The sequence below is a fragment of the Oncorhynchus kisutch genome, linkage group LG12 (assembly GCF_002021735.2).
Source record: "Oncorhynchus kisutch isolate 150728-3 linkage group LG12, Okis_V2, whole genome shotgun sequence".
Lineage (NCBI taxonomy): Eukaryota > Metazoa > Chordata > Actinopteri > Salmoniformes > Salmonidae > Oncorhynchus > Oncorhynchus kisutch.
In genome coordinates, this window is record NC_034185.2 from 21120266 (window position 1) to 21133744 (window position 13479).

General features: G+C 42.0%; 1 protein-coding gene across 16 annotated transcripts in view; it reads right to left on the reverse strand.

The window, feature by feature from the left end:
* The window catches only part of LOC109900694 (receptor-type tyrosine-protein phosphatase kappa), a 162726-nt gene that overhangs the window by 10994 nt on the left and 138253 nt on the right, over window positions 1–13479 (reverse strand). For 5 of the 16 annotated variants that reach the window (XM_031837085.1, XM_031837091.1, XM_031837089.1 and 2 more), the window contains exons 14-20: window positions 12306–12441; window positions 10787–10822; window positions 7320–7349; window positions 5018–5178; window positions 4426–4461; window positions 1504–1515; window positions 354–541 (exon numbers count right to left, since the gene is read on the reverse strand). In XM_031837085.1, coding sequence (XP_031692945.1) covers window positions 354–541; window positions 1504–1515; window positions 4426–4461; window positions 5018–5178; window positions 7320–7349; window positions 10787–10822; window positions 12306–12441 — 599 coding nt within the window. The remainder of the gene's footprint in view (window positions 1–353; window positions 542–1503; window positions 1516–4425; window positions 4462–5017; window positions 5179–7319; window positions 7350–10786; window positions 10823–12305; window positions 12442–13479) is intronic. The other 11 variants (XM_031837099.1, XM_031837094.1, XM_031837090.1 and 8 more) reach the window with 6 other exon arrangements.

A 13479-nucleotide genomic window follows, 5' to 3' on the forward strand; every position in this document is an offset into this window, starting at 1 on the left:
ACACAATCCCTATAACATTTTAGCTTGTTCTTCACTGAAGGAATATTGTATTTTTTAAGAACCTCCCAAAAATGGAGTTGTATGTTTAATTTGAACCAGATTAGAATTGTATGAAGTTAAAGGTGTGTTGATGGTTTGAATAGCGAGACTATGAGGAAGACTGTCTTGAGGGCTGAGGACCACATACATTTAGCTAAACTGTATGGTGGCCCTAAGGGTCTGTCACTTAATTTTAAAAGCTACTCTGCCATTTAGGACCACTGTAAATATGCTATGTTATAAGTATAGACTAGAGTCTTAAGGCCTTGTGTTATGTAATGGGTACACTGTAGACTAGAGTCGTGGGGTCTGACCTCATATTCCTCCTTGAAGCCGTAGCTGTCAGAGGTCTTCATCAGGTTTATGTGTTGGAGCAGGTCAGCCACCCTGATGGCTGGGTGCAGCTGACCGGTCTGGTAGGGCGACTCTGTCCCCTCACAGTGGTACCGAGGGACGTCCAGCAGCCGACTGGACTCTGCAGCAGCTGCAGTGTGGTTCTCATCTGTCCAGGGAAATCATACGTTGGTGAGGAATACACAGGCTTGTGAAGGACCATTATCATTCAACATCACAAACACTCACAGAGCACATATCTGACCTGTGTGGAAATCATGACGAATCCCTCATTATAACCACATTGGGTGTGCTTCTCTTACAAAACAACATGGTTTTCTTGCAAAAATGGCAATGAACATAGCATTTTCTTTCTGGCAAATAACATGGCTCCTGCCAGTACACTATGTATCTAAAGCAACTCCCTAGTGAAACAGCTAAGCTGTGAGGGATGTAAGCCACATGGCACCTGGCAGTCACTGACGTGTCGAGTCAGCTTGGTGAGTGGGCAAGACGGAGGTTGATATAGTCGAGGAGTGGTGTGCCTGCCTTTCCCAGCAGACAAACAGATGGACAGACACAGGGGCTTCACTGAGAGGCAGTGTGCGGCTAGGACACTCTCAGGCCTGACAGGCACCATATGTGCCCTTTAATGTCTTATCTGAACCATGTCAACCCCTCAGACACACAGCCATTTAACAGCCTGCCCGGGAGACAGGAGATGAGTGCGTGTGTGTGTCTGTGTGAGAGTGGCGCGAGTGTGTGTGGGTGTGCGTGTGGGAAAGTGAGGTGGTTGGCTGTTGAGTCCCAGGTTCTCCTCAGGAAGAATCTACACCCCTCTAAATCCCAGCATGATCTAGCGGCAATCAATCACATGACCTACTGAGCCATGAGCTGTACATCCTTCTTGCTTGGCTAGCTCCTGAGCTACTACCACCCCCCAGATGTAAGTTTAGGGGAATGTTAAGTCACGGTTTAAGGGCCTGTCAGTGGAGGGGAAGTTAGCTACTATTACAGACACATCCATCTAATGGATAAATCATCCAGTATATGTTCTCTGGCAATCAATTTATTTCCATTTCATTGAGCACTTTGGGACACTTTCCACACACACTGGTCACCTGCACTTACCGGTAATTGGCACTTTACAATTAGGACAGCATGAAAAGAAAAAAAACAAGAGCTTTTAGCTAGGTCAACAGTTAGCACACAGGGTTTGTAGTACATATATAATACAAATAAATATATGCACACACACACACACACACACACACACACACACACACACACACACACACACACACACACACACACACACACACACACACACACACACACACACACACACACACACACACACACATATATATACAGTTGAAGTCGGAAGTTGAAGTCAGAATTGTATCACAATTCCAGTGGGTCATAAGTTAACATACACTAAGTTGATTGTGCCTTTAAACAACTTGGAAAATTCCAGAAAATTATGTCATGGCTTTAGAAGCTTCTGATAGGCTAATTGACATAATTTGAGTCAATTGGAGGTGTACCTGTGGATGTATTTCAAGGCCTACCTTCAAACTCAGTGCCTCTTTGCTTGACATCACGGGAAAATCTAAAGAAATCAGCCAAGACCCCAGAAAAATAATTGTAGACCTCCACAAGTCTGGTTCATCCTTGGGAGGATTTTCCAAATGCCGGAAGGTACCACGTTCATCTGTACAAACAATAGTACACAAGTATAAACACCATGGGACCACGCAGCCGTCAAGGAAGGAGACGCGTTCTCTCTCCTAGATATGAACATACTTTAGTGCGAAAAGTGCAAATCAATCCCAGAACAACAGCATGGGACCTTATGAAGATGCTGGAGGAAACAGGAACAAAAGTAGCTATATCCACAGTAAAACAAGTCCCTATATCAACATAACCTAAAAGGCCAGGAAGAAGCCACTGCTCCAAAACCGTCATAAAAAAGCCAGACTACGGTTTGCATCTGCTCATGGGGACAAAGATCGTACTTTCTGGAGAAATGTCCTCTGGTCTGATGAAACAAAAATAGAACTGTTTGGCCATAATGACCATTGTTATGTTTGGAGAAAAAAGGGGGAGGCTTGCAAGCTGAAGACACCATCCTAACCGTGAAGCACAAGGGGTGGCAGTATCATGTTGTGGGGGTGTTTTGCTGCAGGAGGGACTGGTGCACTTCACAAAATAGATGGCATCATGAGGCAGGAAAACGATGTGGATATATTAAAGCAACATCTCAAGACATCAGTCAGGAAGTTAAAGCTTGGTCGCAAATGGGTCTTCCAAACAGACAATGACCCCAAGCATGCTTCCAAAGCTGTGGCAAAATTACTTAAGGACAACAAAGTCAATGTATTTGAATGGCCATCACAAAGCCCTGATCTCAATCCCATAGAACATTTGTGGGCAGAACTGAAAAAGCGTGTGCGAGCAAGGAGGCCTACAAACCCAACTTATTGTGGGAAGCTTGTGGAAGGCTACCCGACACATTTGACCCCAGTTAAACAATTTAAAGGCAATGCTACCAAATACTAATTGAGTGAATGTAAACTTCTGAACCACTGGGATTTTGATGAAATAAATAAAACCTGAAATAAATCATTCTCTAATATTATTCTGACATTTCACATTCTTAAAATAAAGTGGTGATCCGAACTGACCTAAGTCAGGGAATATTTACTAGGATTAAATGTCAGGAATTGTGAAAAACTTAGTTTAAATGTATTTGGGTAAGGTGTATGTAAACTTCCGACTTCAACTGTGTGTGTGTGTGTGTGTGTGTGTGTGTGTGTGTGTGTGTGTGTGTGTGTGTGTATATATATATATATATATATATATATATATATATATAATGCCATGACATGTCTGGAACGTTAGGGTGGTGGAGGTGATCACCAAACAACGACGACAGATTCGACTATACTACATGACCAACACACAACATTGACTTTCTTACACATTTGCAAATGGCTTTCTAGAGAGCTATGGCGAGACAGACAGTGGGCGGGATCTAGGAGGAGTGACACTAAACTCGTGAGAGAACTGCTGCACTCTAGTGTAGAGACTATCTAAGCTGACATTTTTACTCATTAGCAAATGTGTAATTCTTAATTCTGTCCTAACATGATAGATTGAGTCACGGCTTGAACTGCACCCTTCACTTCCTATTACCAAGCCCAGCGTCAACACAGAGCTAAAATAAGACATTTTCACAGCAAGCACACTGGCCTGAGGGGGAATTTGAATTCCCCATCAAACTCAGGTTTTCAGTAAGCAGTAAAGACCCTCAGCGGTTGCTTGCTTGTTCTGTCAGTGTGGACTACACCGTATCTAGTGTCACCGTGTCTAACACTCTCCTTCCTGATGCCAGGAGTCAACACTCATGGCATCAGGAAGGAACTCCATTACATAGAAACTGTCAGATGTGTTTTTTTGACTCTCCACAGACAGAGACAAGTCCCAGAGAGGCTGAGGGTGTGGTAAAATGTATCACCACACTGAGGGTGTGGTGAATGTATCTGTCATATATCAATCTTCACTTGAGTTTGAATTTGTTTTCCCTCTTCATCTCTAAACCAATGCCCTGAGCTGGATTTGGAGCTTGTAGACAGTTGTAATGCATTCAGAAGTGTGAGTCTCTGAATGGGGTTTAGCTTCAATTCAACGGCTCATGGGTGGGTCCTAAACCCTGAAGTGTTGCTCATCTGTTCACTGGAGGACTGCCACGTCTCCACTCTACCATGGCTGAGGGCCAAGTGCTTTATACTGGCAGCCAGGGGAAATCTACAATCTGGAATCAATTCCTATTTTATCCCCCTTACTGGATAAGTGAATATGGAGGCCAGTCATTCTGACAGTGATACATTCTCAAGGATACCATGAATTGTATGTGACTGACTACAGAGACAATAGTTTACAATGGATCAGCTACAGGTTTACAACGGGCGGCTACAGGACTGTGACAACGACATATGCATGAGGAACACAAGCCATGGCAGGGCAGATGACATAGCACCAGGGCCTCACCTAGCACTGCCGTTGGCACAAGTGGATCATTAGGCACTGTAGGGAAAAAAATCTTATGAGGAACATTCCAGAAGGCTTGAGTAAGCACACTACAGAATGATAAAATACCAGGGTCAAGATGAACAGAGCATAGGAATAGAAGTCATTCTAGCAAATATCCTGGGACAATGGTTCAAATCATTAATGGCATTTATTCATATGTTGGGAATTTCCTTTTATGCATTTTAAAGTAAAAACATGTACGGTACAACTTAACGCCTCTCTTCAGAGCCTGTCTTATAGGACACTTCTCTGTGCTAAGGCCTTTTCCATTGTAAGGCAGAGGGGTTATCGAACTGTCAGAAGGCTGGTGGGAGGAGCTATAAGAGGACAGGCTCATTGTAATGGGATCAATGGAACAGAGTCAAACACGTTTCCATGTGTTTGGTACTGTTCCATTGACTCCATTCCAGCCATTACAATGAGCCCGTCATCCTATAGCTCCTCCCATCAGCCTCCTCTGTTCTCACTGTCAGGAGGCTTTCTCACATGTATCATGTGTCTGTGGAGGGAGGTGTTCCCCAGGGATCTGTGGAGGGACTATTATACTTACATCTGTTGCTGAAGTTGTGGGAGTCCATGAATGTGACGGCCATGGGATCCTCAGTGTGGAGCGTGCTCTGATCAGCATAACTGCGGTCCATGGCATTCACCATGTGGGTCATTTCCTGACGAGTATTCCCAATGGCATCTTTGCGCTTCTTGGCCAGTTTCCTGAAGGATCAAACAAGCAGGTTTAAATATCACAAAAATACCTTGTTGTCGATTATTTACACACAGCAGGAAAGACTAAAGGGAAATCAATTAAAGAGGACATTTTATCTCCATGACAACAGACCATTGGTTTGGCTTCCACATTTGGCCTTTTTCAAATTGTGTTTTCATCCAATAATATGTGCAAACCCCACAAATACTGTATTCTTAGGGTCAAGTATCATTCGGTACATATTGTAGCAGAAATATAGGGGAAATCTAAAAGGGTCCAATTTCAAGCATCGAAATCATGCAGGAGTAACTTCTGCTTGGAAGGGGAAAGGCATATGCTTCATGCTAAGGTGAGAGGTTGCCGTATCTCATTTCCAATCTGGGTTCTGACAAGACATTCTGAAATCTGGGGACTCACTGTCTGGTTGATTGTCTCATTATCATTTCTTCTGGACAGGAGTAGATAGGGTTTATAGATTAACAAGATTGATATACCAAATGGTTTGACCGATTTAACTGATTGTGTGCACACTCCCTCATTGGCCCCTGGTTGAGAAAAGCTGATTGAACATCTGCAAGACTGGGAGGCTTTTATTTCAAGGGCAATTACGACTGTGCCGGTTTCTCTACATTTGTATTGTAAAAAGGAGCACTGCGATGAAAACACATTCCCACTCTATTCTATTCCTAGTTCCTAATTCCACTTTGCGTGCACCCTGAAGAAAGGTGCTGCAGTACAAATTATCCTCTGATTGCAGTTCGCAGTTAGATGAAAGCATTGAGATGAGGTTACTAAGGAGCCGCTCTAGTGAAATTGAAAGGAGGTCTCTTTGTACTAGAGAAGAGACAGATGGGTGGACAGCAGGAGAAAGATGTCAAATTGTATAATTTCATACAGTTCTAGTAAAATGACAATTATAGGCAGAATATACTCATTTCTGCCCATCATGCATTTGAAGTGGGTCCAAAATAGGTATGCACAGCAGGGTCAATTTTACCAAGAGCCGTGAGAAAATGATCCAGTGCCCATGTTGTATCTTTTAATGACCTTTGATAGTGGCAAACTGTGGGATACCTCTCTTTCCCGTTGGGAACAACAGATTGACCATTTTAAGGTTAATTATTGGTAACTTTCAGCTGTTCAATTATTCCAACTTAACAGGATATAATTGGCTAAATGTCCCCCAGGGGGGGCTAAGAAATGTAATATCCTAACATTGCATGAATGGACTATCCGAAGCCAGCATAAGATGTTCACTCTGCAGCTGATACAGTCTTTCATTTTCATGGGAGAGAGAGAGAGAGAGTGAAGAAAAAAGTATCCTCAATCTGGGGGAATAACCTCTGAAATTCTGTAAAGACTCATTCACTTGACTTCACTTGAGGTTGAGTGTCACTTCTAGGTATGAAATGAAACATGATTGTGAGAAATACAAAAATGAGAGGAGTGGGGAGGTAAATGCGAGGCCTGTGTAGCATAAAAAAAACACTCACAGAGGCGAGGGTGAAATGGCAAGAATGTCGAATGGGAGAGCATGTGAGAGCATCGGCAGACTTGTCAGGACAACAGATTGGGGAGGTTTTATTTTTCAGCCCTTAGCAAGTGGAAAGCACCACAGTGTGGAGATGACTGTCTACTGTCTACAGCAGCATCACAGCAGAAGATGATCCTACACCAAACCAAAGAGGAAACCTTCTGCAACCAACATTCAGAGCAACCAATTGGAAAGGGCTTATGAAATATAAAAGACATACAACACAAACAGTGTGCACGTGTAGAAGCACACAGTTTACCCCGTATCCTTTCAATGGACAAAGGAGGTCCAGGAGATGAAGAAGAGTAATGAAATGCATGAGTTACTGACATACATACAACCACATGCACTCAGATTGAACACAGGACACAAAGTGCAGCATTCTTTTTTCAAATAACACCGCTTTTGGTCATCATGACTTTGGTTTGGAGAGTGTTTCGAAGCATGTTTGAGCTGGTCAATGGCAATGGCAATTGGTTTTGAGCGATATGGGTTTTCACTTGAAAAAAGGATACTGCATCTTTAAAACACTACATAACTAACCAAGGACAAGTGCACTCATTGTATTTTGGGTTTGTTTGTTTCTGTTTTGTTGTTGTTTGTCTGTTTACTTACAGGTAATATGAGTAAGAATAGTAGCTCCTCCTGGCACGCAAATCAGAGACAGCAGGATGAAGAGATATTGGTGAATGCAAAGTGTGAATCAGTCGGATCAACAAAAGCAGAAAAAGGTGCAAGACAACAAAATTAAATCTCTATCAATTAACTTCCTAATGTTAGAATTCAATTTTTACATGCATTAATTCATATTGAGAAATTATTATCCTTACAAATATGCAAATAGTTCATCTATTTGTTCTGGTTGAATTTGGAATTGGGCAGAATCATTAATGTCATGCATTAAATACTGTCTCATTCACATGGACAGTCAGACAGTTTGAAGATTGGACTCACAAAGGCAACGGTGTTACATATGAAAAGAAAAGTCTTGATAAGCATTGTGGAGAAACACAGCTGCAAAACAAATTGCGCCAAACTAAAGAACAAGCTTCTTGCTACCTGGAAAACAAGCAATGTCATGGACCACCATTTTAAAGATGCAGTATCTTTTATAGGTTCTGTTCAATAAGGGAACCACAGATTCATTATTGTATTAGATCAATGAGTTGTGTCTTGCACATAAGTATTGATCTCCTCAGTAACTAGTGTTTGTAATGTAATCATCCGATATGAACTCACAACTTTCCTAAATGAAGATGAAAATAAAAGTATAATTGAAGATAATGTGCAAGTAAAATTTAAATAAAAGAAGCATCCAAATGTTGCCACTGCGTGTATGTTTTGGCCTCAACCTCCATTGTTTCCGTGCAAAGCAACTACGAGATCCCAATATCCACTTCATTGACCTACATTGCGTTGTGCATCATTGAGTTCTACTCTACTGGTCACCTGATTTTGGAAGAAAAGAAACTCGGTGCAACTAACAAGAGGAAGAGAGATTCAGACACACAGGGTCAGTGTGTGTGAGAGAGAGAAATAGACCTCTAATTATCTCTAGAATAAACCGATAGAGGCTGTCTAGTTGATTACTACACCTGGGTGTCTATAGCACCAACAACATTAACTCCACTCAAGACACCCACAACACGTTACGCTAACTAGTTATATCTTATACAAATCTATATCTCCCTTTTTTATTGATTTTCACAAGCTTTCTCTTTACTTTGGGGACATAGGGACATTAGTCATATTTCAGAATTCAATTACCATCAGTACTTTTAATCCATTCCAATGGGATTAGGAGTTTATGGCTCATTAGCACCCAATGTGCCCCATCGCTCCAAACACCAGTCCTTTTCCAGGCTGTAATTACAAACCAGGAAGCCATCCAAAAACTCAAAAGCAGGCACTGTAATTAACGCCAATGTCTGATATGAAAAGCATTCAATGAAATGAACCCCCTCCCACCTCTCTGAAAAATATTCTAAACCACAGGGAATAGATTCTATTACAAACCTGAACTACTATACAACTACAATAGTACACCAACACCAAACCAACACAAACCAATTGTTTGTAATACTGAACAAAGGGGTTTGAATCTGCCAGACTTACTGTAGAATACTTAACTATAATTCAAAAGCCACTCCTTTAGATTTGATCCAGAAGAACATCGTTGAAAAGTAACTTTCTTTCAATATCAGAGAAAGGGAAACTTAGTTATTATTACTCAACCCACACATCTGTCACTCACGACAAGAGAGAAAAGACTCACTTTATAACCTGACCTTTTCCTTTTATCTTCACAAAGGAAGCCTGTACCAGCTCCACTAAATCAACAATACCCAGTGAAGAAAATGGAGGGGAAAAAGCATGAAGGAAGGGAAAGGGGAGAAAGGAGATAAGGAATGACCTGTGGCAGAATGAGCTTTCTCTGAAGTTGAAAGGTTATGGATCGGGGTATGGAAGGGGGATGGAAGGGGAAATTAGGAGGGAGACGGCTGTAAATGAGCAGTGGTCGTTAGGAATGATTCCTTAATTGGCAGAACATTTACAGAGACACAGAGGCTGCTCTGCCAATTAAGATTCATTTGAAAGCCTCACTCATCAGTAGTCACAGGCACCGCATGACTGTCCAACACTGAACAGAACCACAACGTTACAGATATCTCTATCAGGAACAGGTGTATAAGCACCTCTCATTCATCAGTCTCATTCAAATTCACTTCTCTTGAACCCCACAGATGATAGGCACTAATGTCATTCAAGTTCATTGGGGTGTGTTTGTTTAACCTGGATCATTAGATACTGTGTAGATCACTTTTGTGTAAATCTAACCTGAAAACACATTGGTTGAAAAAGCTTTCATCAATGACCCATGCATTGTATGTGGGTGTCAGAATCTTTGTTAAATATGTGAGACAACAAAGATGTATATTCTTACTTACAGTACCTGGTAATAGTTCTATAGGGATATTTCAAACTGTCATTCTGCTAAATGGCCACACGATGGTGCCATGTGTCATACAAAGAGAGAAAAGGTGTGCAGAGTAAGGGCTCCTCTCCGCACATCTTTCCTGCTACACCTGATCAGCATGTAGAGATGTGCTCCGACTGAGGATAAGTTATTTATTTTTTCCCTTTAAAACAATCTCAATTTCTTTCCAAAGTATTCATCACAGGTGCAGGAGACAGTTCAGTTTGCCAGCGTTCATTATAAAACCTTATCTGAAAAACTGAACAAAATCGATAGGAGATTCACAAAGTAATTACAGCGCAACACAATTTGCTCTCTCAAGGCCCCAAACACCCTGATCTCTACAACCTGCCTCCTCTGCATGACCCCAACTGAGTGTGTGTGTGTGTGTGTGTGTGTGTGTGTGTGTGTGTGTGTGTGTGTGTGTGTGTGTGTGTGTGTGTGTGTGTGTGTGTGTGTGTGTGTGTGTGTAAATGTTTAACTATACTTGTGGGGACCAGAAGTACTCACAAGAATAGTAAAAAAATAAAAAATAATAATAAACAACTGGGGACATGTTGCCAGACCCCACAAGGAAAAAGGTTAGGTTTAGGAGTTAAGTTTGGTTTAGGGTTAAGTTGATATTTTGTAGCGAAGGTTAGGGTTAGGGAAAATAGCATTTTGAATGGGAATCAATTGTGTGTCCCTACAAGGTTAGTAAAACGAGAGAGAGAGAGAGCGAGAGAGAGAGAGAGAGAGAGAGAGAGAGAGAGCGAGAGAGAGAGAGAGAGAGAGAGAGAGAGAGAGAGAGAGAGAGAGAGAGAGAGAGAGAGAGAGAGAGAGAGAGAGAGAGAGAGAAAGAGAGAAAGAGAGAGAGAGAGAAAGAGAGAGAGAGAGAGAGAGAGAGAGAGAGAGAGAGAGAGAGAGAGAGAGAGAGAGAGAGAGAGAGAGAGAAAGAGAGAGAGAGAGAGAGAGAGAGAGAGAGAGAGAGAGAGAGAGAAAGAGAGAGAGTGTGTGTGTGTGTGTGTGTGTGTGTGTGTGTGTGTGTGTGTGTGTGTGTGTGTGTGTGTGTGTGTGTGTGTGTGTGTGTGTGTGTGTGTGTGTGTGTGTGTGTGTGTGTACACACCTGACTGACCAATTCTTCGTAGTAAAGCCTCCATGACTAAAAAGAAAAGTAGCATTTAGACAACATCAGAGGTTTCGGATTATATATAACCTTCCAAAATACAGTCCATTCCCCTATAACTTGTCCAATTAGGAAAATGTTAATGAATACTAACAGAAAAGTATAGTAGAGTAAAAGTATGTTGAGCTTGGACTCCCACTAACATAGCACAGGAATTAATATAGGCTCAATCCACTCTCTACTGGGGGCTGGAAGTTACACAATTATTGACTTTGATGCATTTAGATGGTCAACACAGTCAAATCCTACAAAATAAAGGCCAGGAAAGATACATAGAGCTAAACTGTAATTACCAAGCAGTAAACAACATTCTGAATGAGTCTTGAATGAAGCAGCTCCAAGCATTACTGAGTGGGATGAGAAGGTAAGCGAGTGACAAAATGAATAAAACTTGAGGCTAGCACAAACTGAGCACAGCTCAATATTGTTATTATAGTATGTATCCAGAATGCAACCCTCAACAAAAAGCTGCCAACTTTTTCTGTGGAAAAACAGCATAAAAGCAGAAATCTTAATAAACTGCAGTGAAAAACCACAGTAAAACACATTGGAATAGCTATTAAATTAAGACACCTCAAAGACTTCAAAGAAATGTTCCACTTCTCAGCAAAGAAAAGTCTATTAGTATTGCTCACCACTGGTATGCACTTGTGTGAGTTCAAATCACCTCCAAAACTCAGCAAAGCCAAATAATCCTGGGTATGTTACACAGCTTTTCAGACCAGCCACTTCAGATATAAAGATGAAATTCTCTGAACATTTTCAGAAAACCTGGGGAAATCTGTATGCTCCAAAGTTCACTGTGCTACTCTGAGAGATAAGCCTTATGGGTCCTCCTCATCTAAGTCATGTCCAGTACTCTGCCTGCTTCCCCTTGAAACTCAATCCAACTCTCTACCAAACCATGTTATGACAAACTCTGGTAAAGCTGACTATATGTAATGCTGTTTTACCAGAGTTTGTCATAACATGGTCTTGACACTGCATAAACAATAACATACAATACTGTAGTCTCGTCTCCCCCTCTCCTCTCACCCCCCCTTTCCTCCCTCCTCTCACCCTCCCTCCTCTCACCCCCCCTCCTCCCTCCTCTCCCCCCCCCCCTCTCCTCCCTCCTCTCACCCCCCCCGTTCCTCCCTCCTCTCCTCTCCCCCCCCCCCTCCCTCCTCTCACCCACCCCTCTCCACCCTCCTCTCACCCCCCCTCCTCCCTCCTCTCCCCCCCCCCCTCTCCTCCCTCCTCTCACCCCCCCCGTTCCTCCCTCCTCTCCTCTCCCCCCCCCCCCCCCCCCCCCCCCCCCCCCCCATTGTGAAGGCTGTCTGATAGTCCAGCCCAGCCTCCGCTGAGAGTCATGGTTATGTTGATGACATGGGATGGAGTTGTTCTCATGGTGTGTAGGTATGCTATGCTAGCATAGAGCCAGTAACACAGTGTCTACTATTTACGACGCTCCACTCACCTCTTCTTGACCAGAAGGATGGCCACCAGCACCAGTAGGATGAAAACCAGCACCCCAGCACTGATGCCAGCAATCTTCACCACCCTGTCTGTCTGCTTGGCTGGGTCCGGGATCACCTCTGGTTCCTCTGTAGCTCCTAGGTGACAGGTTAGAAACAAATGTTAATTAATAAGGTGAACGTTTGTTGTCGTTTTGACCGGGAAACACAACCCTTTTCAAAGGGCATTGTGCAAAAGTGAGTCTCTTCCAGCAGAACTATACTTCCTTTGATCATAATGTTTGTTCATAATGTTTGACCATAATGATTACTTCACTTGACCAGATGGTGGTCCACTCGAACAGGGATTGGTTTTCCCATCACACATGATATATACACTTCACACTTTCATTCAGACGTCTTCCAAATTGAGCCATACCACGACATAAAAAGACAAAGACCAATAGCCTACTCATATTTAAATACATTCATATTTCCATTACCGTATACTATCTTTGTGCACTGGTTCTACACACACTAATGTCCTGATTAAATTGGGTTTTCTTGTAAATGCCGTTAGAATATAATTTCTAATTATGTTTCATACCCCCATGGTCCCACAAGATATTAAAAGTATAAATTCACTATCTTTTGTCTTTTAATATTTTCAAAAACTTCAAAGCCATTAACTACTGTAAAGCATTGGGTTTGGATACTCATTAGAAAACAAAGAAAATAATATGATAACACAGCATGTTATTTGCTAAACTGTTTACAAATAGGGGCATACGTAAATACTGTCAAAGGTTAACCAATACAAAACTATGTACCAATCAGAAAAGTTGAAAAAAACAAAATATCTCTACATTGATCATGTTGCCTCTGATGTATTGTATTATTTTGCTTTTGAGATATACAAACGCCATAATCCTCTTTCTATTGCAAAACACATAAAAACCCAAGTAAAGCATAATCCTTCCTTTTATGGTCTCCTAGCACTTAGTGAAATGCCCTTCCTACAGTAGACTGAGACCATTGCACAATTTCTAAAATGTACGTCATTTCTTGATGCAAGTCCTTTATCTCCTGACCCCTGCACTCCAACCTGCAGGGCAAATATGATGTCAAAGGATAATTATATCCCTATACAACGCTGAACCTAGTACTTTATTCATACAATAATGTAGTCCTTTTATA